This window comes from Poecilia reticulata, chromosome 9 (assembly GCF_904066995.2).
Source record: "Poecilia reticulata chromosome 9, P_reticulata-male-v2, whole genome shotgun sequence".
Taxonomy (NCBI): domain Eukaryota; kingdom Metazoa; phylum Chordata; class Actinopteri; order Cyprinodontiformes; family Poeciliidae; genus Poecilia; species Poecilia reticulata.
Window position 1 is genome coordinate 5,697,935 of NC_088838.1, and position 24,438 is coordinate 5,722,372.

At 41.5% G+C, this 24,438-nt stretch overlaps 1 protein-coding gene and 1 long non-coding RNA gene across 3 annotated transcripts in view; one reads left to right on the forward strand and one right to left on the reverse strand.

The window, feature by feature from the left end:
* Positions 1-78: 78 nt before the first annotated feature.
* si:dkey-91m11.5 (BCR activator of RhoGEF and GTPase) overlaps positions 79-24,438 on the forward strand; it is a 45,127-nt gene continuing 20,767 nt past the window's right edge. The window contains exons 1-8 of one of the 2 annotated variants that reach the window (XM_081611303.1): positions 79-1,742; positions 17,536-17,708; positions 20,124-20,228; positions 22,297-22,482; positions 23,364-23,471; positions 23,626-23,686; positions 23,778-23,830; positions 23,917-24,057. In XM_081611303.1, the coding sequence (XP_081467429.1) occupies positions 398-1,742; positions 17,536-17,708; positions 20,124-20,228; positions 22,297-22,482; positions 23,364-23,471; positions 23,626-23,686; positions 23,778-23,830; positions 23,917-24,057 (2,172 nt within the window). In that variant the 5' untranslated portion in view covers positions 79-397. Of the gene's footprint in view, positions 1,743-17,535; positions 17,709-20,123; positions 20,229-20,254; positions 21,510-22,296; positions 22,483-23,363; positions 23,472-23,625; positions 23,687-23,777; positions 23,831-23,916; positions 24,058-24,438 lie in introns of those variants that run through there. The other variant, XM_081611304.1, reaches the window with a different exon arrangement.
* Positions 22,477-23,408, reverse strand: LOC145553006 (uncharacterized). The gene is made up of 3 exons (XR_014089177.1): positions 23,318-23,408; positions 23,093-23,199; positions 22,477-22,692 (listed from the first exon to the last, which is right to left on the reverse strand). It is a non-coding gene; the product is annotated as an uncharacterized LOC145553006 (long non-coding RNA).

The following is a 24,438-nucleotide window of genomic DNA, read 5'->3' on the forward strand; positions in this document are numbered from 1 at the left end:
CAGTTAGAAAACAGCCCATGGCGATTAAAGCTCGTCTTTTATGTGTTTGAGGCATAAATCTGAACGGGCTTTCAGTGGCCCCTCCTCTTTGAGCTGCGACCAAACAGCAGAGAGCTGCGAGTCAGTCTGACACCAGACCCAGAGGCAGACAGAAGATCTCCAGAGACCGCACTGCCTCCTCTCGGGATCGAGCTAGAAAACTGGGAGAAACTCACATGTGTTGGACTTGGCGGTAATGAGATCGCACCCGTGATTTCTGCATGACTTTATCTTTTTCTTAATGTGCTGCTAAACTATGGAAGCTGTGAGTTGTAAACACTCTGGCCCAGTAGAAGCTGTAGATTGGCGTTTCTCTCTGTTATTGGTAGATTGAGGCGTTTATATACGAGTCTTCACAATGGTGGAACCGTTGGGGTTTGTGGAGGCATGGAGAGCCCAGTTCCCTGAGTCTGATCCGCCTAAAATGGACCTTGGCTCGCTGGGGCATATTGAACAGGAGCTGGACAAATGCAAGTCCTCCATCCGGCACTTGGAGAAAGAAGTCAATAAAGAGCGTTTTCGGATGATCTACCTTCAGACTCTTCTGGCTAAAGAAAGGAAATCCTACGATGGACAGAGATGGGGGTTTAAAAAGATGCCATCAACAAATGACAGAGATCTGTCCAGCGGTGGGTCAGAAAACAGGAGGTCCTACACTGAAGAGGCACTGACAGATGAGCAGAAGCAGAGAGGCTCCTGCAAGACTCAGAGGAACACTGGACATCCAGAGGAGGTGGTGGATGGTTTGTGTTTGGCGAAACAGAAAGAAAGGATGTCACCTGTTCGCCAGGACTCCGAGCCCCCTGACTTCCCAGTTGGCACAGGGTCTGTGGCGGCCCTGAGGTCCAACTTCGAGCGCATCAGGAGAGCCAACTCTCACACAGCCGGAGACAGCAAGGGGTTGTCCGTGATAGTGAGCCAGGACAAGCCCTTCTATGTGAACATGGAGTACCACCACGAGCGAGGCCTGGTCAGGGTGAACGACAAGGAGGTCTCGGATAAGATCAGCACCCTGGGCAGCCAGGCCATGCAGATGGAGCGGAAGAGGTCCCTGCATTCCCTGCCGGGCAACCTGTCTTCTGCGGGGGACCTTGCCAAGCCTGTTCAGAGAGGCAGGTCCACTGAAGGGAGCTTCAATGGGTCTCCTGACGACCCAGAGGTCAGCCCACACTTCCTGACAGATGGGGCAATCAGGTCCGCTGAGGGGAGGTCGGACAGACAGCCGGTGGAGTGCCAGCCGTACACCAGCGTGTACGTCGGAGGAATGATGGGTGAAGGGGACACTCGGGTGATCCACATAAGGGACCGCAGCATGGACGAGGATCCTCACCTCACCTGGCCAAGGCGCTCCTACTCTCCCGGGAGCTTTGACGATGTCGGGGGCGGCTACACACCGGACTGCAGCTCCAACGAGAACCTGACCTCCAGCGAGGAGGACTTCTCCTCCGGCCAGTCCAGCCAAGTGTCTCCCAGCCCGACCACCTACCCTATGTTCAGGGAGAAGAGCCGCTCTCCCTCCCAATACTCCCAGCTGTCCATCGACAGTGGCAGCCCGCCTACCCCTCTGTCCCAGAAATGTCTGAAGCAGCATGGCGTCCCCTCCATCGTCGGGGTCCGTAAGAGGGGCCACATGTGGCCCAGTGATGGGGACTCCACCACATCCAGCAGGACCTCCCATGACAACAGTGTTCAAGGAGATCTCGGTAGGTCGCTGCAGAACACACACACATTCTCTGACTTTTTTAGTTCTCAGAAGTTAAAACACAAAAGTAGAAATGCATCAATCAGGCCTCACCTGCCTAATATGGAATCTGGTATTCCTCATAGTCTGGCCTGCTGATGATGATTTTGATTGAATTATTAGATAGGGGTGCACCAATAAATCTGCCCCAATTTCCTTAATGTTGGGACATTGGTGATCAGCCGATACTTGTATGTGAAGCCACTTTTCCACCAATCTTGCTACCTTTGAAAAGGTCTAAAAATCAGCCGATGTTCTCTTTTGCTTTGCTTTGAGAGAACGTTTGACTGACAGACATGCCCACCAGCTCAGGTCTGCATGTTTGTGGTTAACAATAGCCACCCCAATGCTGCCAAGTCAGCAACTTTCTTGCTATATTTAGCTACATTCAGACAAAAAAAATGGGTATCGGACAAAATCGGATTCAGCAGGTCGGACTTTGTAAAGATCGGTAATCGGTGCACCCTACTATTAAATACTATTAAAAATAAACTTCAAACCAAATATGATAGGAACTCTTGCCTTAATGTGTTGGGAGGAGGAAAATTTTTCCATAATTGACCTGCTGATCACTAATCAGAGCCAGTCAGAGCCTTATCTCTGTACTACAGTGGGTCTATTAGCAGAAGATGATAATGGAGCAGAAGTGACTTTAGGTCCTTGTGATTCTTCAGTTAATATGCCAGAGATTTGAACCAAACTTTTTTTATTTGTCAAATACTGATGCCTCCAAATTTCACTTCCCTGGTCATGAACTGCATCAAAGCAAGAACTTCCTCCATGTTTTGTTTAGAACTAACTACATCAACCAATAGAGCTTATCTGATGCCCTGTGCTTTCAAGTTAGCACAGGGCATCAGAGAAGGTTATCCTTTTGAAACATAAATGGAGATAATCTTGTGGTTCTTTTCTTGTCTTTTGGAGTCGGAGCATCTACCTCCATCGCTGAGGTCTCTGGTAACGTTTCCTGGTGAGATGTGTGAACACAATAGAGGAATCAGTCATTAAGGGGAGGTATTGGCACGGTAACAATATAACCGTGTTAATCGCGATAAGGAAAGTGGCTTTTTAGTCTTGATGGAAGGTTTCCCTCCTTTGAAAAAGTTTGTTTAAGCCAGACATTTAGCTGAAGTCCAACACCCTCACTTAGTCAGATTTTCTGGTTGTTTTGTGTCTACGTAGGAATCCATCAATCCAAAAGCCATCCTCCAAATGCTCAGGCTTTTTTTTTTTTGCTGTTAGAAAGAAAACACCTCTGGTTAGCATCTTTAAGGTGAGAATTTCACACGGATGTGTTGTCACTGGCTGAAGCCACCCACTGCCCACTGTGGATGTGATCTGGGCACCGCCTTGCTTATATTAGAAGACGGAAATGGGTAAGTGACTGTTTCAGTGTGAAAGCGATCCACTGAGGATTGGGTTAAACAGATGAGCAAGATAGTGGTTTTTTTTTTGGTCAGCCTAAAGCTTCTTGACTCAGAACATGTGACCAACAGGGTAGATATTCAGTGACATAATCAGCATTAAGTGTAAACTAGCGTGATGCTTGCGTGACTATGTTGAGATCGTTTATTAGACATTTCATTTCAAATACTGTAGAAGGAGGAGGAAAGTTTGCACAAAATTAACTTGATTGGTCTATAAAGCAAACTTCTCTCAGTTGTCATAGTGATGAGGAGTGTGAAATACATCTGGCATTGAGTGGCTGTGATAGTTTTCTTTTGTCTACCATTTCTATGGTCAGCAGTGGGACTGAACGCTCACAGCTGTTACAGCAGGCAACGGCTCATCCTGTCACCAGTTAGTCGACCTTCCCTGTGTTAAAAAAAAAATCTCTGCTTCCACACTTTCTGTGATGTGTCGTACTCTTCCCCACACACACACGCACACACACACACACTGAGTTGCCCTGTCTCGCATCCCGGCCTCGCAGCTTTTGTTCCGGGTTTGTGACATAATGGCACAGCTGTCTCATGTGGACCTTGCTCTGTGGATTACCAGAAGTCTGGATTTACTTTGTGATTTTGTAACAACATTAGGGTGCACACTGCTGGATTAGGATTCAGGCTGGAGGTTAGGTTTTTCTTTTTGTTTGTTTGTTTTTTTGGAGAAACTGCTCTTTGTTTGTGGCTTCGTGGCTTTGTAAGCAGCATTTGGAATAGTTGATTTTGGTTGCACTTATCGTTAAATGATGCAAAATAAACTCTCAGTGCTGTAATCATGCTTTTAAGTCTCATATATTGGACAGTTGCAAACAGTGAAATAAGCTGCGAATCACCTGTCACAATAACAAATTTTGCTGGACCTGTCGTAGGAATTGTTGCAATAAATGATAAACATTGTCATTCTCAACTAATATAATACTAAAAATGGATTAATAATAATAATGCGAGTGCACCCACTGAAAGATCAAACAAATTTACATTTCTAAAGAACATATAACACTTAAACTGGAAGACATTTTAAATATTCAAAATAAACCAAAACGAATGGAGCAACAATTAACAATTGTATTTCAAAACGTAATAGTCATTCAGCTTAGACAGAGAAAACAGGAAAAAATGCCAGGAAGTGCAGGCTAACTACTTCATACTGGGTGTCAAATGTTTGCAACGTTTCTCAAAATGGCGGCTTTGCAGCAATCTCTCTGATGATTGTTGTCCAAATGGAAGTTATTGTGCTTATTTTAATTCATCATATGATTAATTCACGTATTGTTTATTGTGACGGGTACAGCTTTAAATATTCCAAAACACACAAATAGGTTAGGGTTCTGCTGAAATCACATCTGTTAAGTCAAACTCTCTACAAATCTAGACTTTATAGAACACAAAGGCACATGAGACAATATTTATGTTTCTGCTCCTCATCTAAAACTGGATGTGTGGTGGAAAACCAGTGCTGGACAATCCCTCCATAAAGCAAAAGTATGGGTGGTGGATGCACATGACAGCTGGTCAGAGTTGATGGGAAGATGGAGATAAATAGTGTGGTGTAGGAAGAAAACATGCTGCTAAACTGCGAAAGAGTTGAGGCTGGAGCAGACGTTCAGCTTCCTGGAAGAAAACAAACCTTAACATGGAACCAGAGCATAGTCATGTGTTAAAACGGACGAGTAAAAGTCCACGGGAAAAGATTAGGCTTGCAGCCTCCAGCCAGTCTAACTCAGGTCAAGGCACTGACTCAGGGGGACTGAATCCCTACAATTTTTTTTATGTTATTTTGTTTTATTTTGGAGAAAAAACCCCATTAAAACCATGTATTGTTTTTCTTCCACTTTCCAAAAATGTCCAGTTTAATGTTGGTCTGTCATGTAAAATTACAGCGGAATGCGTTCATGTTTGTTGTAATGTAACAAAAACAGAAAACGTGAGGTGTACTCCTGGAATATTCTAAACTTCATTTAGTTTAAAGGAAGAGAATTATTTAAAAACAACTTTTTTGAGATTTGCGTCATGTTAAAATGTCATTCCATCATCAAAAACACACCTGGAGTGTTGCTTTAATTTGTTCATGCATATTTGAGAAATCCTTTAATCCTTTACTCTGGGGCAAAACACCTGGAGGGACCTAGCCCCGCCTTCGAGACGCAGCTCCTCCTTGTAGCTGCGGTCCACAAGTTTCCGAGCTCCCACCTCACAGAGCAGCCATCTCCCATGAATCCCCCTCTCAGCTCCTTCAGACTAGCCAGGTGCAATTGGAAAATACCTGGTGGAACTACGTATCTGCTGAGCTCATTATAGGAGCTACTTCTCAGTGGAACTCTGGTAAAAATGTTGTTAAAGGGTTAATAGAGGAGCCATGTTGTGATGACTTCCTTAAGGCAGAGTTTCAGAAAAGGGCAGAAGTTTTTAAAGAGACAGCGGTCCAATTTCAAGGTGTTAAATTATGAAGTGATAACTGAACTTATCATAGTTACTTGATTGTGCTACAAATTGGCACTATGTGCCCAGAAAATACATAATACTGCCCCTTTAAACTGATGTTAATAGTAAACACAGATGACTAGATGAGGGTTTTTGCTGTTGATAATCCACACTGCACCAGACAGAAGTGACATGGCTTCCTGATGCGCAGATGATTCACTGCGCATCTGGTGTGGGGGCTTTTTCTGTCTTCATCAAAAACGTGTGATTGTTTTTTGTTTTTTTACCGTTGGCTACGTCTTCCTGTTGCTGCAGACAAAGCCATGCTTGTCCTGGTGTCTCTTGACTTTATTTTCCTCTTGTCTTCCCAAAATGGCCCGACTGTGGAACTGACACACTTCAGCAGACTTTTACCCTGAGAATGGTAGAAATGAGCGTTGTCTCCTGCTTTCTGGTTATCTAGGTCAATTGCCAACCCCAGCTGTGAATGTAGCTGCTGATTGGCGGTAGACCTTTAAAGAGGCCATCCCTCTGATGGGTTATTTTTGCCATAATTAATTATCATCACGACACAGTCGTGGCTGTGGCTCTTAAGGAGTTCTGCCGCGGCTGAGGAAGGGTCTCGGCTCTCTCAGGGTTAAAGCTGTACGTTTGTAACTTTTATAAAAAATGTGGGGGGGTTTTGTGCATATTTGTTAAAACTATCTTCATGTTGAGACTCTATAACATAAGACAAATGAGATGTTAAAAGATCTATCTCCTCCAGCCCCTCCCTGAGCTGCTGTTACCATCTGAAGAAATGCACGACTCCTGACCAAAAGCAACCAATCAGAGCCAAAAGGCAGGTCTTAACGCTGTCAATCAATCTAATGTACTTGCTGCTCAATATGTTAACGGCGTAGAAAAATAAAAAATAATTTAAATAATTAAATAAAATAAAAATTTCACAAACGTTACTGCAGCTTTAATATAATGCGTAAAAGATGCAGTCGGAAAAAATGGGATGCAAAACCTCCCATTAGGTTAATAATAATCCCCACAAAAAATAAAATAAAAACACCAATTTGTCTTTTCGGATGCATTTATCCGGGAGCGCCTTGGTCAGTATGCTGCGCGGGTTTGGCCTGTAAGCGCGTCTGTCTGGGACACTGTCTGTCTGCTTCAGACCGGAGGCTGGCTCAATTTGCCGCCTCAGCAAGACTTGCGCCATCAAACCCAGTTAACTGCAGACTCGTGGATATTTGATGTCCCTCGTGGAAGCCCAGACAGACCTGTCGTTGTTACCTGGATGTGAACGCCTGAGCTCCAGCGGTCGGGGCGGGGGGTCAGAGGGTGGGGAGCCAAAGAATTCAGCCTCTCCCTTTCCTAAAGTAAACGTGGGCGTACAAGAGGAAGTCCAACAGGGCAACTCTGCATTTGTGTGAAAGTAAGGCACCTGTTCTCCTTTTCAGTGCTCAGAAGCTGGCAGCTCATCAGTACACCAGACCAGGCCTCCCCAGCTGCTCTGGCAGTGGAAGGCATGAATAGTCTTTGTGTTCCCGTTGTTGATCAGAAAGCACAACAGAAATGCTCGTTGGGACTCTTGATTCTGAACGATGCTGTTCATCTCACACCGTTCACATACGCAGCGTAACGTACGACTCTCCGTAGATGATCTGGAGGGAAAACAAATGTGTGGCATGTTTTCGGAGGACTGCAGGGCTCCAGTCCCTCGTGCTCAGCCTCGGCCCTCTGGACCTGCGGGCTGGGCTCCCCTCCCTCGGTCCCCTTGCTCAAAGGGCCCTCTGTGCTGCAGGCTGGCAGTCCAAGTGTTTATGGAATGTCTCAGCTGCTTGTGGGGTGTGGGGGGAAGTGGTTAATGAAATGTTAAGTGCTCTATGAGTTCACCTCCATTGTAGGGAGCCTGACCTGTGGAGCTTGTTTGTTTGTGTGATGCTACGAGTTTTATATTTTTGGCTAAACTTTGAACTCAAAGCAACTCAGTTGGCAATGAATACAAACAGAAATGTATTCTGCTAGATATGCTAACTTATTATTGTTTTTGAAATTTTATAAACTTTTTGACATTTCATCACGAGCGCAAAGTTAAATGTCTTCTGTTGTGATTTTATGCGACTGACTGGCACAATGCAGCGCATAATCAAGAAATCAGAGACATACGATGCATGGTTCTCCCACTTTGTTTACAAACAAAAATCTGAAAAGTGTGGTGTGTATGTGTATTTAGCTCACAGTTCACTGTAGTTACCTGAACCTCTACCCCGGCTGCAAGCCTCACACAGCCTCTAACATCTTCCTGTGTTTTGCTCCATCTTCCAAACAATGGAAGATGGCTGCGTCTCCATTTGCTTAATGGAAATACATCAATTTCAAATAAACTGATAACTTGCAGTTTTGAGTATTGGCCGATTACCCATATTGAACCGATATGATATCAGCACAAAACATAAATGCTCTTATTACTTATTCAGATTCAAATTCAAAAAGACTTTAATTTATCCCAAAGGGAAATTAAATGTTGTTGTAAGTTATTCATTAAGATTCTTCAAAGACTTATTGAAGATGGTGATGATCTGCAGCAGCCTGCACTGCACTGAGTCTGAAGAGGCCTCTGACCAAAGATGCTCTGTAGTGTGAAATGTTAGAAAGGGTTTGATCAAGTGATGTTACTCAAACAGAGAACAATAGTCAATAACAGGCTTGAGAATAACGGATCCATCCATACATCCATACATACATTTTCTTCCGCTTATCCGGGGTCGGGTCGCAGGGGCAGCAGCTTCAAAAGGGAGGCCCAGACTTCCCTCTCCCCAGAAAACTTCTTCCAGCTCCTCGGGGGGAATCCCAAGGCGTTCCCAGGCCAGTTGAGAGACATAATCCCTCCACCGTGCCCTGGGTCTTCCCCGAGGCCTCCTCCCGGTGGGACGTGCCCGGAACACCTCACCAGGGAGGCGTCCAGGAGGCATCCTTTCAAGGAGACTAGTTCCACAACCAGAGCCATGTGTCGAGGTGAGGTCAACTATTTCTAGCCGGAACCTCTCAGCCTCGCACACTAGCTCCGGTTCCTTCCCCACCAGAGAGGTGACGTTCCACGTCCCAAGAGCCAGCTTCTGCAGCCGAGGATCAGACCGCCAGGGTCCCTCTGCTGCCGCCCGAAGCACAATGCACCCAATCCCTTTGGCCCCTCCGACAGGTGGTGAGCCCATCGGAAGGGGGACCCACGTCTCCTCTTCGGGCTGAGCCCGGCCGGGCTCCATGGGTAAAAGCCCGGCCACCAGGCGCTCGCCATCGTGCCCCACCTCCAAAGTGGGGCCCCGGTGACACGCGTCTGGGCGAGGAAAAACCAAGTCCAAAGTTTGTCCATCATAAGGGGTCTTCTAGCGGACCCATAAATTAATAACCAATTGGTCGGAGATTTTAGCTGCAGGCTAATACAATCAGATACTTATTTCTTTGGATGATATTGGACCGATTTCCAATGTCAATGTCGGATCTCTATTAACAAGTGAACTCCTGACTTAATGAAGCTCATATAACATCCAGAAACCTTTGCACAGATTTTGTGGAGTCTTGTATTCTTAAGCAAAGTAAATCTGAAATGTTTTCATTAATCCAGTCCTGGCCCGGTGCTCTGGTAAATGAAACACTGCGTTAAATTCTCTGTCTCCAGGCAGATTATAACAGAGTCAATCACATTGAAGCACATCAGGTGAGCTTCGTTCACTAATATTTAATCCCTCTTAGACATTCACATGAATATTTCAGTGAACCAAGAGGTCGCCGATTTCTTCTTGTCTCCGCTCACGTCAAAACAGCGATGTCATCTGTCGATTAGAATTTAAACAAAATGTTTGACGTAACTGTGCCGCTTCTAATGCAAATGATGAATTCAGAAAGTGAGTTCAGTAAGATTGATTCCTGTTTATGACATTCCTTTTGCACACTTCTGTTTATTTTTCCAGATTGCAGCGGCTATCAGGCACTGTTTTCTTTTAATGTGGTGTGTTATGAGCTGAAGTCTGACCACCCTGAGCTATTTCAATGTACCCTGATTAGTAGCTGCACGGAGCTGGGCTGCTGCTCAGTTCTGATCCTCACCGCTCAATGGCTGGTGATAATTTTAGGTTTTCTCACAGTGAATCTGAACCATGTGCTGGTGGACCTCAGCAGAACTCTGGTGCAGAGGGCCTTGTAGTTCAGCCGATGCCTTACGTAAGCCACAGGGTGCAACATTGTTACACTCTGCCTGAAGACACACAGCTTGTGTCTGGATTTGGCATGTCAGAAGGCCTGGTTACAGGAGGAGGCAAAATTAGCTTTTACAAAGTTTACATGTAAAAGTCAAGGGAGCATTCTCACCAACCGTTTTAATCCAACTCCAGTTTATTTGTCTAAAAAGTTTATTTTGGGAAGTTTGCTTTTTTTTAAATCATAAAAGCAAACTTTTGTTCGGTTGAAGTGAACTCTGGTGCAAAATGTGAACGCTAAGTTCACCGGAGACTACTCTAAAAGCAGGAAGTGGACAAAGCAAGGCATTCTGGGTAAATATAACGAAAACAAACAAGAGAGTCTAGTGCTACCGGGAGAAGTGACTTGTGGCTTTTTTGTCAAAGTCAGAAGAGACAACTGCTAAAATCTGACGCTACTCCATTTTTGTTAACATTTTGTGAAGAAGGAAGTTGCTCTCATGTCTTCTTGAGAGGTTTTTGTGTCATTTCCTTCAAAGATTCTTGGAGCAGCGCCACCAGAGGAGAGGAGGGGATCAGCTTTTTCTTTTTTTTTTTAAATAGTTTGTTTCATTTAACACAATGCAGTGTGAAAGAGAGCCACAAAACCGAAAATGTAACACATGTTGCAACTTTTATCCACAATCAAACTGAGTCCACAGAGCTACCAGGTGTGAGAACACTCCAGCATAGTCCATGCAGAATATCCTGATCAGAACAACTTTAGGTCATGTGGATCATTCCTGAGATGGTTTTTTTCTTTTCCACAGCAGAAGACGGATAAATACAGAAATTTATATTTTGATAAACATTTTTTATAATCCTATGTTACTAAAAAGCAAAAGTTATAGTTTGAAGACATTAGTATCTGATATTTTCCAACTTCTGCCAAAGATTTGTTGTTGGATTTAAGTCTAGACTTTGACTAGACCATTTTAACACAAAAATGTTGCTTGATCTAAATCATTCCACTAAGTCTTGAGGTCTTTTGGAAGTTTTAGTAGGTTTTTTTTTCCCCCAAGGATTCTTCAGCTCCATCCATATTTCCATAAACTCTCACCAGCTTCTCTGAGGAAAGGCATCTTTACAGCTGATGTTAACACCACTGGAGGTGAGGGGGAGGGAGGATGGGGGTTTCAGAATGATGTGCTGTGTTGTTATTTCCTCCAAAGTGCTTTGCATTTAGGCTGAAATGTAATATTTTGAGCACCTTGCTTCATGTTTTCTGTGTCTCCGACATGATTTTCCCGCTGTTCCCGTCTGCCACAATCCAGATGAGAATCCATTTTCCGGACTCATAAAGCCGTGGCTCTTACTGAGCCTTCTGCAGGTTATTATATGAAAGTGTTCTACTTTTCAGACGGAGACGGCGTCCTTCACTGGACATTTCTTCTCTCCTGTGAGTTCTGAAGGCTTAAATTTCATTTTCAGGCCTTTTCTGAGCTGCATAAATCAGACCTTGTTTATTCATAGGGACTTGTGATCAAATTTCCGTCCATCAGCCAGCTTGTCCTCTGCACGGGACGGTCAATATGTCCACAGCGGGGAGTGAGGAGTTTGCGTCGCACTCGTCTCTGTTCTCTCACGAGTTTGGGCTGCATTCTGGTTTTCCTATTGGTGAACCGGGCCGGGTGGGGGGAACATAGATGCTGCTATTCTGGTTCCAGCTGGGCTCAATCCATCGACCTTTTTGCTCCGTTGGGTTGTTACTCTTGGGAACTGGTGTCTGAAATTGATGCCATTAGTCGAACAAAATTGATATTTTCCCCCTGTGGTCTATGTTAAATCAGTGAGCAGATATTATACTGCAGCTTTTGACTCTCTTGTCCTCCAGCATTCATCAGCAGATCCTACACCAGGGTTATAATAGTTTTGGGTTTTTCATTATAGTTTAGTTTTATTTTCGTGCAACTTTTTGTCTAATTTACTTAGTTTGAGTTTTTAAGAGGTTTTCTGCTAGTTTTTAGCAATTATTAGTTAAATATTGTTTGGTTTTTATTAGTAGTTTTAGTTTTTCATACGTTACTTAATTTTTAGGTGCAAAATTAAAAAAGTCAAAGTATTGTGAATATACATCGATTGGGTTATGAATACTCAACAAAAAATACTGTTTTAAAAGAAGTTATTCAATTATTGTTGAATTATTGTGGGGTTTTTTGTGTGGACTATGAGCACCGCCAAGGGGAGTATGGATTATCGTAATTTGCTGACTGCTGACCAAGATGATTATAATTAACTAAAACGAATGTTATGACAAAAACTGAAATTGAGAAAACATTTGTGTTCACTGAAATAAGTGAAAACGATAATTAATGGGGAAAAAAACTAACGGCATTGTGCGTTTATAAAACTAACTAAAACATACTGAAATAATTGATGTAACATCCTATCTGTAATTTCAGTATGTTTAGTTAGTTTTAAAAACTTGATATAGTTCCAGTTAGTTTTCCCCCATTAATTACCGTTTTTATTTATTTCAGTTAGCGAAAATGTTTTCACTATTTCAGTTTTGGTTATTTGGTTAGTTTTAGTTAACTGTAATAACCTTCAGATCGCTGCTGTGGTCTGAAACAGCTTTCATGCTAATCTCATTTTAAAGCTAAGCACAAGCTGTTGGTTTTAATACGAGTAAAAACAGAAAATTTGAGTCTCTCAAAGGCCGTGTTTTAGTAAAAAAGGGTTACTTAATTATTTAGGGTGATGGAGAAGCTGTGGTACTGGCAACTTTATCTCTGCTGCACATCTGTCGCTGCCCCTCTATCTGTTTTATCGTAATTCATCTGTATGGATTAGGATCAGGGCTTCACCGTGGCTTTGCTTTGTCATGAGGGTCCTACAGGACTTTTGTTGCTGTTCTGAACGGGTCTCTTGTTCACATGCTGCAGGAAGGAAAAGTACTTCACGGTGACTAATTGTTCTCAGAAGCAAGGCTCGAGAGTTCGGACCCACTTTGTTTGGCAGAGGGGTTTGTATATTTCTCTGCGTCTATTTTTAAGTCTGGGTGTCAGTAAGGTAAACAAAAGGAAAATCAGATGTTGCAATATATACCTGATTCATTGGAATAGGTTTAAATTAAATTCTTGAAAAACAGAATTAGAGTTCAGTGACGGTCCAAAGCAAAAGCGGCTCCTCTGTGATCCCCCGCTCTGCACGGCTCAAACCCACAGCTGTTAAGTCTTATGTAACGTCATTAGAATGTATTTATTACGTTTCGATTGCAGAGCTTGAAAGGATTTTAAGCTGCGCATAGTTGGGTATTTGGGCAGACATGTCACGGTTATCACAGCCATCTTCACCACCCACCAGCTTTTCGCCTAATACTTTGAGGTCACGCAAACGGAGGGCTGTCCTGTTACAGTGGGTCCACCGCGGTGTTAAGGAGCTGTTCAATTCTTTAATCCTCTAAAGGGGATTATATCTGTGAACATTATATTGGCTTTATTCTGTATGTATGTGTTGACTGATTTACAGCAAATCCATTGAAGGCAGATGAGCCTGTTATGTAAAATAGAAAGGAAGCATTTTAGGTCGAGGAAACACAAATCTGAAACACCAGGAAGCAACGCTGCATTCTCTTTAACCTTCATTAGAATGCAAGGACTAAAATGAGATGAGCAGGTGTGTATATTGTATACACAGTTCTCATGTGGCGACACACTTCCAGGACCTTTGTAGCTGACAGCCATCTTGGTAGGTATCTGTAACTAACTGTCGTGATAGTTGCGATGGAGTCGCTATGACACAAGCTTAGAATTAGCTCTCACCTCGTTCCTGTCTAAATCAGAAACAATATGAGTACATTACAACTGCTACTCAACTACAAATTTTCAGTACTCCACCCTCCTCTGTGTAATACTACCATAAATATCAGTGATATTTACTGTAGTACTTACTAGCAAAATTAGCTTAACTAATGTAGCTTTTATCTGCAAGCTAAGGCGAACATGTAGCCTACTTGTGTTACTGCATTTTCTTACTCTGCCAGTCACCAGAACTTTGTTACTCACCTGAAGAGTTTGGAGAGCCTTTACAAATCTTTTGAAACAGTAATTGTGTGCGTCCATGGATTACAGACCGCAAAGCTCCTCCATGGTGTACGCACCACTTACTGTTCGCTAAGTAGTTCACTATGTCATAGGAGGAGATGGGAGGCAGACATGAGAGAGAAAAAAATCAGTTTAATCAATTTCTTTTTGAGTTTATGTATATTGCTAAACAAAATTAGGCTAATCTTAAATTAGCGTCTCATTTTTGACTTGATCTTAGTATCCCAACAATCCTGTTTAGATTATTAAGGTATTGCATGCTTGTGATGTAATATTAATATTACCACCATCAAGATTTCTTAGATTTAAAAACATCAAATTTCTCTCGGCACCGTTTAGAACTGGTGTCAAATTTTGGGTTTGAGATTGAATGTTAGCAACATTAGATTCAAACCAAATTCATGAGTAAATTCTGTGCAGAAACAACAACCTCTTGTCAAGAAGAGACTATGTTTGTCAGCGCTCATAAGATTGTTCCAAATACATAACCTTGTGGATCACCCTTTGAGTTGGCAGTAAAGACGACTGAGAATAGTTTTGTGAGAGATTGCTCTGAAACCACAACCAGCTACTGCTGTCTGAGGCGTACTGGGGGGAAAGTTGTAAAACAGCGTGTTAAACTGCTTCAAAAGCCATTTATTACTGTAGTTAAGCTACGCATGCCCTTCAAAGTATGTGTGTGCGTGCATGTGTGTGTGTAGGGGGGTGCTCTGTAAACACATAATGGCCGTGACTTCAGGAGGGGATGTGTTAGGAGCAGGAGTGAGGGGCTGTTTGTGCAGAGATGACCTTGTGTAGAAAGCCTGTTTCCTCTCTGGAGCAAAATGAATTACTGAATTTTCCGGGCAGACCTGCCTGGACATTTCCTCAGTAGGCGTCCTTGTGATCGCTACAACAACTGCTCTGGCTGAGGGTCTATTGTGATGTCGGCTTTCTCACACCGGCCGCAGCCAAGTGAGCGCCGTGTTTGAAACCTGTTTCCATGTGAGAAAGAAACGACCAGGTTCCGGGGTGTAAGAACACGCTTTGAAATCCTCCTCCGGATGTACTTCTGGTACTAAAGAGGTTCTGACAGTTACCTAGAGGAGGATGTGCTGCTGGTATTGACTAGGAAGCTGCTTGAACTACATTGGTGGGGTTTTTTTTTCCACCTTTGCCTCATGAGGTTGGGTGTTTGTTGACTTTCGTCCTTTTGGATTCACAGCAAAAACACGAAATCTCTCTGAGTACTTTTAGTCTAGTTTCTATATCTTAATACACTCAAAATAAGATGAAACTAACTTATAAGCAACTGTTCAACAAGAAATACGAGTTTGTTTAAGTCAATCATTTCTTAATATTGATGAAAAAGTTCTAGTTCCATTGGCAGATCATTTCCTTTACGGGACAAGAAATTTTTTCCTGTTATTCATGAAATAATCTGCCAATGGAGCTACTAATTTTCCATCAATATTAAGGAATTATTGACTCGAAACAAACTTGTATTTCCTGCTGAAAAGGTACTTATAAGTTAATTTCATAAGATGGTCTCATTTCAAGTGTACAAAAGACGTTTGCACTAGACCAAAAATACTCGGTAGGATTCTGTGTTTTTGCAGGGTTCTCCAGGGTGACATGGCTCCGTCTTCCTCCTGTTTCCGTAATCCTTTATTTTCCTGTTTTTGTGCTGCGGTGAACCAAATTTGCGGCCTCCTTAAAATACTCTGTCCAACAGTACGACAGACGTCCTCTTTCTTTGGACTACGGTTTTAGATGCTTTTCTATTCTATAAGTGAGCTGCCAAGTCCTTGACAACAAGGCGATGATGATTATACATGTTGGTGAGTCGGAGTGTCTGACGGTAATTACAGTATGCAGAAGGCTGCTCATCTTAGAAAGACCCACTGACAAGTGTCACGTATATCCCCAACATGTTTTTCCAGCCCAGGCTGGCTGCAAGCGTTTGTGTTGCAACACGACCCACACTCGGCTCTGCATTTAGCCTATTTTTTATTTTTTTTAAACAGGATTCCGAAAGAAATCTGTTGTTGTGTGAGTTTTGAGACTTCTCTAAATATGTGAATTATGAGTAAATATCACACCAAGATAGAAGATCTCGTTTGTTCACAAAAAAAACAAAAAAAACGTGGATGAAGGGGGTCTGTGTGTATATCCAGCAGGGCACGTGTGTTTGCCTTGCCTTTTCACTTGTTTATCCACCCATTGGCTTCACCTTGCTCACTGGGACAGGCTGGATTTAAGTCGGTCGCAGGTTTATGGAGGTTAACAAAGGATTTAATATGAAAACAGAAGAGCTTAATGCTGAGAGTTTATCGTCAGCTGTTCACATCATAATGACTACTGTAGTCCAGGTGAGGAGTTTTCTTCACTTTTTTTGTATTTTAACTCGATTTTTCTGCACACAGCTCAGTTTACCTCATTCTTTAGGGTGAAATCTGAAAAATAAATAACACAAATATTGATATTATCAGTAATTAGGGAGTTTCAATGTTGTACATGCTAACATCTGCCACACATGAATGTGAATTTAGTGCACTTCATATCTTCATGGCAAATTACAACAGTGACAGGACCATTGCATGGTTTTGTAAAGTCACACAAAGCTAACCGGACCACCCAAAGCAGCCATAAGTCACATGGTAACGCAGCAAGCATGTGGAACAAGGAGCTCTGGTCAAATGTATGGAAGCCCATAAGTATGCGCTTTAAAGTCATCATTTCCAGTTTTAAGATTAAAATCACGGGTTTAGAAGTCATAATTTTCAAATTTATTATTTTTATTATGGGACCTTTGAATCATGGAGTAAAAGTTATAATTATGAGATTCAAAACTACAATTTTGACTTTCAAAGTCATAATTTTAAGATAGAAAGTCAAAATTGTGACATTTTATCTCAAAGTTGGAACTTTGATTCTGAAAATTATAACTTTAATCTCATAATTATGACTTTTAATGACATAAATTATTCATTTTAATCTCAAAATTGTGAGTGTCTCAAAATGCTGAAATTGAATTATGACTTATGAATTAATTTCATTTGTATAGGCTAACCTACTTGTTTTCATGCCACAAATAGGTTAGCCTCGCAAATGAGACCAACATTAATTTATCTTTTTTGTGTCACAAGAAATTTGCAGCCCCAGGGAAACATGAAGGCACCAGCATCATGCTCTGTGGATGCTTTGTTTTCACCTGGTCAGAGGTGAAGGGGATATGGAAGGTGCTATATGCAGGACAAAGCTGGATGAAAACCTGTTAGAGGTTAATAAATACTTGAGGCTTGGATGGAGGTTCACCTTCAAGACCACAACCTTAAACATTTGGTCAGAGCTGCAGTAGAATGAGTTAAAAAAAACTGTAGAAGCACAGAGAATTGTTCCTCCAACACTCTCTGTCTCATTTGACTGAGCCGTTTTCCAAAGAAGAATGGGCAAATATTCCAGGTTCAGGACAGATGTCATCCTGCAGTGACTTTACGATTCTCATTCCAGCTGGAAGTGGTGCTCCGGCTTGATGCCTTGCCCATAATAATGTGTGTCTGTGTTAACTCCATGACCTAGCAGCATCTCCAGCTCATCATGTGACTATTGTGCTTTGTCTGCCCATTTTCCCCTAGACATGGAAAACCCTCCATCTTATGGCTACGACCTGGAGCATTCCGAGGAGCACCCGCCTCGCCACGAGACTCTGTCCTTCAGCGGCTCGCCGTCCTCCTCGCCGCGGCTCCGCTCCAAGAACCGGAACAGCCGGGACACGCAGTCGTCCGGTTCTCTGGAGTCCACGCAGTCGGTAAAGTTTTTGTGATCGACAACTCTGACACATTCCCGTCATCTCTTGCTCCCCCGCTTCCCCCTCTTTGTCGCTGCATTGTCCTTCGGTGTCCTCTGTCCACGCTCCAGTCCACAATAGTCATTATCTGCGCTTCTTCCTACTGAGCATAAAAGTTGTTGCTTTGCTTTTTCTGCTGTCTATGTTAACCGTTTCTTCTTCTTTTTTTTCTTTTTTTTTTGCTTAAAAGTATGCTATCTTTCAAACGGTTTATGATGTGTCTTGTTGTCTGCTTGACCATTTCCCACAACTTTTACACCAATCACCCAGCAGGTTCTCAGATTAAATATTCAAAGAGAAAAAGCTGAAATAGGCCCTCCATAAACATTCTTTTGTTTATTTATTATTAATTTTTATTTAGGGCTTGACAGTTTTTAAGAAATTAACCTGTAGAATAAACATTACTGCAAATGTTGTCACAGTATTATCACAAATAAAAGGTTTTACATGGATTTTTATTTGACACAGAAAGTAGTACTTGAATGGCAAGTGGGGAAAAAAAAGAAGACATGCTTTTCATATGGTCCAAAAATAAAAATCTGAAAAGTGTGGCGTGCATTTGTCTCACAATCATCCCCCTCTAACTCCTGAAACTCATACACGAACATCAGCAATATGGAAATAAACATCAGTTGTATCGGCCCAGTTTAACTTATTGAACTGATACCGATATGTCAATAAATGGCTAACATTGGCCAAAACCAATGTTAATGCCGATATATCGTGCATCCCTTGTGTTAACACACTATGCTTTAAACTAAACTCTTCCACTGTGACTCTGCCATTGCCATCATTGCTACTGTGATAGCAATGAAGATTATGATTTTAAACCCTAATTATGACTTTAAAGTAGCCTCTTGGCTGTGACTGCGTGACACAGCATTCATAATGGCACAAACACAATTATCGTTTTTGAAAAATATTAAAGTTTACAACAGGATTCTTTAGGACACCACTTTAAGAAACTGCTCACACAGTAACATCATTTAGTCTTTTTTTGTTAATGTGCTTATATTTATTGATGTTCTCATCAAACATGGAGAAAATATCAAAAATAACATTTCCCATCATACCGCCAGTTTTGTTTTTTTTTTATTTACCATCAATAACTGAAATTTATCATGATAAATCAATGATGATAAATCAAAATTTTTTAGATAAGATAAGGAATCACAATCCACAATAAAGGATGAGCAGTATGATACATGCTCACTCCTGCTTTGTGTTGGATTTTTCAGAATGAATCTGTTAAAACCTGCAACATTTCTGGTTGTAGAAAATGTAAAAAGGTTCAAGAGGTATCAACATTGCACCTTGTTGAACCCACACTACACCTTTAAGATGTCTGTAACTTACTAACTAATTTTATTATGAGATTTGCTTAAATTTAAGTAAATATAGATATATGTAAAAGTTGATTCTTTGTGTTATTTCAGATTCATTTTTGGTGAATGATATGAACAAATCTGTCTGATCATAAATGGATCCATTTAGTTTGTCACAATTGCTGCAGCAAGCTCAGTTAAATCACATCTAATGGGTTATTTCTGACGCGGTCCAAATAAATTTGCTTACATCAGATTTAATTGCTGAATTAAAAGGTGTCAGAATGGCAAATTAAAATGGCAATGAAAGTACTTCATATATGTTTACATTGCAGTATTCTCTGTTTAATAGCTGAGCTGCTGTATAAAAGCAGAAATAAAAAAAAAAGTGCCAGCCGATGCACCCACATGCCACCAATTAAATGCAGAGCAGCATGTAGCTGCCAGATGGGGGAATGCTTTTCATTGTGAAGCGGGGCGTCGGTGAAAAGGCCGCACATAGTCAGCAAACACACTGTAGCCAAACAGATGTTGGGGAAAAAAATAAATAAATAAAAAAACTAACATCCCTCCCCATTTTTTTGCTCTGTTCCTCTCATATCTGAGGTATTCTTCTCTTCTGATGTGATTTTCAAAGCCTAAATGATGGTGGCGGGTGGGGGAGGAGGGGGCTGGGCTTCTTTTTCATTCCAGTACACACAACAACAGAGTTATTACTGAAAGAGTTATTCCAACTGAAATGAGCGATATCTTTGACCCGCTTCAAACAACCCCTTGTGGAGAGAGGGAAAACAAACATTTGTCTTTTTTAAGAGGTGAGGAGTGTCTGCTGGCCTCCTGGAATGTAAAACTCCTACAGAGTGCGATCACGAATCCAGTTCCCACATTGCCCAACAGCTAGTTAAGGTTTTCTGCTTGTGAGCAAGCTTTTAAAGCTTATTTTGCATTTCAAGTTGTTGTTATTATTCATCTTGATTGAAAATTAAAAATGCTTTCATATCTCACAAGGTTTTGTTTTTTTTCCTTCCCCACCATTTCATGTTTGTATCAGGTGGAGCTGGAACAGGAAAAGGGGCAGGAGATGAGGAAGTGGGTTCTGTCTGGGATCCTGGCCAGCGAGGAAACGTACCTCAGCCACCTGGAGGCCCTGCTGATTGTATGTAACGACTCTTTATGCTGAGATGTCATTGATCACATTCTGAAACAACCATAATATCCACTGGAGATGCAGCCAAATATTGTCCGGTCAGATTTTCAGAATGATTGGTCACGACTTGTCACTAGCTGTTGAAACTACGGAGAGAATAATACATTTTTAAGCTTAAATTAATAATTAATTGTTAAAATGTTCTAATAAGTACTAAGAGATAAGAATAATTAGACACAGTTTAGATAATTGATATAATGCGCTTTTTAGATTTTTGAATCATTTTCTGCTGCCTTAATGTGATTGTTTCTATAAACATGACAAATATTTAAGGTGCTCAGGTAAAAGGCATATAGCTAAGGTTTTTTTTTTACTTTTCCATTCATAAGTCAGAATTAAAGAAAAAATCACACAATTCTAAAAAAAAAAAAATTGTGTGATGATGGCTAGCAGATGGCTCCAATTTTCAAATATTTGAGTGTAGTTTAAATGAATAAAAATCCAAAATAAAAAAAAACTCAATATGAAACAAGCCCATGACTTTAATGTGAGGTGTAATATTTGTAAAACATTAAATGTATACACAAAAAACGTTTTTTGAGCCACCTGGGCTACCGCCCCTGTAAACCCTTTTTAATGTCTGGCTCAGCCTATAACTAAAATGTGGTTTTAGTGTCCTTAGTGGACAACAACAGGTCTAATGTGTTTTTATAACTGATTGAATCGTGAACTCTAACCTGTTGTGGGGTTTTTGTAACTTCCTGGATGAGTATCAATGCCTCATTGGAGTAACCATGGCAACCAGCCATTCCAAGGAAGGCCTCCCTACTGCTCCCAAAGTTACAAAGAAATGGCTTTGTAACCATTTGGAAATAAGACCCTTTTTTCCTTATCAGTTCTTGAATTTCTTTAGATCAGGATGTGATGTGTTTCCTTTTTAGCTCACTCCATGTTGTCAAACAAGTTTCCATATAACGGATTTCTTGTTCAAACAGGTTTAGAAGTAAAACAGGCCAACGTGTGGCTTGGGAAACTGAAGATTAAAATGTGGCTAATCACATGGCTTAACCAGTGGAGGAGGGTATGGTAACTTTTTCACATAGGGCCATGATAATATGGATGTTTTTTTTATTTATTAGTAAATAAAATCATCTGCTGTAATCTGAATGTTATATTTACTCACATTGTGTCTGTCTGAAGTAATTTCTTTCAGGATTTAGCACATCCCAGTGAAAACAGAAGGAATCTTTGAGTTGTCAGTTCCGTTTTCACAGCATAATGCCTTTTTAGGTATTTGTTTTAGCTTTTTAAAGAAATATATTAGGCATCTATTGTCTGTTTGATTAATCACTGACTTAAAACATTTAAATACCTAGAAGGAATTGTGCAAGATGAATCTAATTTGGGCTGCAACTCTTGTGTGAGACGATCCACGCCTGGGCAGATCCAGACATGGGATCACTGTCTGAACAAGACCGAAAGTCTAATTATGGAAGAAAAAAAATGTTCAGTTACATTCTACTTGCTCTGAAAATACCAATATTTGTTTGTCTAAAAAGTTATTTTTTACCCTGCTGGATATCAACAGCACAGATTTAACATTTAAAATGAACAGATTTTCCCCTAAAATGTATTTCAAGTTTGGGAGAAAAAAAACAAAAAAAACACAATAATTACAAATCACAAGAGCAATTATTTAATTGAAGATAAAAATCAAGTAGAAAAATGAACGGTGTAAAATAAAAATTCTCATGACAATGTTTCCAGAAAATTAGCCTGCTTGCAAAAACCAGAACACATTTTGCACTGCTATTAGATTAATAAAATAAAATTGACAGAAATCATTTAGAATATAATTTATGCTTCAGAAAATACTGAAGCATAAATTATTATTGCTTAGTACATGAGCAATAAGAAATGTATCATAAATATTTTCTGCATTCAAAGAAACAAAAACACATATCAGTCAAAGCTTCAAAAAGTTAATAAATGAGTGATTTGAAGTACAGTATTTTAGAGTTTCGTCAATTGAAATTTAAATTGTTTAGATCTGATAGCTTGTGGTTGCCTCTTGTAGCCCATGAAGCCTCTGAAGGCGGCAGCCACCACCTCCCAGCCCATGCTGACCATCCAGGAGATAGAGACCATCTTCTTCAACGTGCCTGAGCTCCACGAGATCCACAAGGACTTCTATGACGCTCTGCTGCCCCGAGTCCAAGACTGGAGCCACCAGCAGTGTGTGGGCGACCTCTTCCAGAAGCTGGTACACTGGTTTGGTTTTGATTTCACTACACCAGAATCAGTTGTGTTGCTCTCTTGAGTCCTTGTAAAAGTCAGAGGAAGTAGCGCCTTATATTTATTTTTTTGCCATGGTTGATGACATCCAGGAGATAAGTCAACGTGTCTTGACAATGCTTCGACATGCAAAACGTGTTTTTCCACTCACTTTGATCCAACTTGAAGGAAGTTGAGGCTAACGATAAAAAAAACAAAAACAGAAATAAAGGAAGCTGGTGGGAAAATGGCTGGTATGAGTAAATTTTTGCAACAATCATCCTTTTTTTAGTTGCATTTGATCAACATTTACTTACAGCTCCAACCGCCCCTCCCCCCGAAAAAACCCATGTGATTTTAACCTTGTAAGAACACTCTGCGTCAAGTAAGGAGAAGCCCGGCATAGCGTGTGGGTTTTCCATCAAAGAGACCACCGTTTAGCACGTGAGCAACTTTCAACAAACTAATTACAGCTCTGCTTAAATGTCATAACTTTGATCGCTAATGATTGCTTAAAGAGCAGAAAACTTGCCGAGTGGAAAGGTGATGGTCTCTGGCTCTAATTGTAACTTTTTTGTGTGGATCTCGTTGAAACTCACGTCTGATCCGAGTAGACTTCCTGGAGGCGTCCCCCGGCCAGATTAAAGAGCCGCTTCGCCACATTACGAGCAGTAAAGGAGTGCTCAGGGCTCCGTAGGAGGTTGAGCTACCTCGGCGAAGACAAAAGATTAAAGGCACACATGTAAAGGGGTTTATAAATGGCAGGCAACGCTGAATCAGAATCAGCTGGGTCGGCTAAGCGACGCATGGTGTGCTGCGCTCACCAGTGCCCTTTAGTAACGTGCGAGTCTCTCTCTGTGTTCACCGCAGGCCAGCCAGCTCGGGGTGTACCGGGCCTTCGTGGACAACTATAAGGTTGCCGTGGATACAGCAGACAAGTGCTGCCAGGCCAACGCACAGTTTGCACAGATATCTGAGGTATGTGCAGCGGGGCCGTGGCGTTCGGGGCTTTGCTGCCTGAGACAAGTGATGACGGGGCAGTTTTCTCTAGTCGTTTTCAGCAGCTGCAGTCAGTCAAGCTCGCTATGGATTAATCAAGGTGTTTGTTTTTTTGTTCTCCCTCTTATCTCAGAATCTCAAGGTTAAAAGCACAAAGGAATGCAAAGACCAGTCTGCTAAATATTCTCTGGAAAGTGAGTAATGAGTTAGATGAAATATCAACTTTCCTGGTACTGGAATCCATTTTTTTTTTTTTTGTTCACTGTGATGACTCTTCATCCATAGCTCTCCTCTACAAACCTGTGGACAAGGTGACGCGCAGCACTCTTGTTCTCCATGTAAGTCAGTAATTGAAACCACAATTTTGCACGGGGGAATCCTTTTCAAAACTGAATTCCTTCAATTTTTCTGTTTTGGCCTTTAGGACCTGCTGAAGCACACGCCCTCCGGTCATCCAGATTACCCGTTGTTACAGGATGCCCTCCGCATCTCTCAGAACTTTTTGTCCAGTATTAATGAAGAGATCACCCCACGCAGGCAGTCCATGACCGTTAAAAAGGGAGAGGTGAGTTTCTCATGAATTATGTTTAGAATTCTTCTTATATTGTGAAACCTTTAACGTTTTGGTACAAAGCCGTTTTGATCGTTATGAACTAAATGTGAGATGAAGGGGTTGAATCTTTTTGCTAAGACTTTACAAAATATTTTAGTGTCTACCCCCATCATTGGTCTAAATGAAGACCATTCTTAAGGATGTTTAACAGGTTTTAAGATCAATGTGATCATTGCTTTTCTCAGTGGGTGGGAGAACTTCAATTCTAAATGCTTCTTCATACATGTTGAAGAGAGGGACTATAAGTTTGTCTTTGAAAGTTTTGTAGAATTCAATGGGGAAGCCATCAAGCCCAGGAGCTTTTCCACTATTGATGCTCTGTGTGGTCTGTGA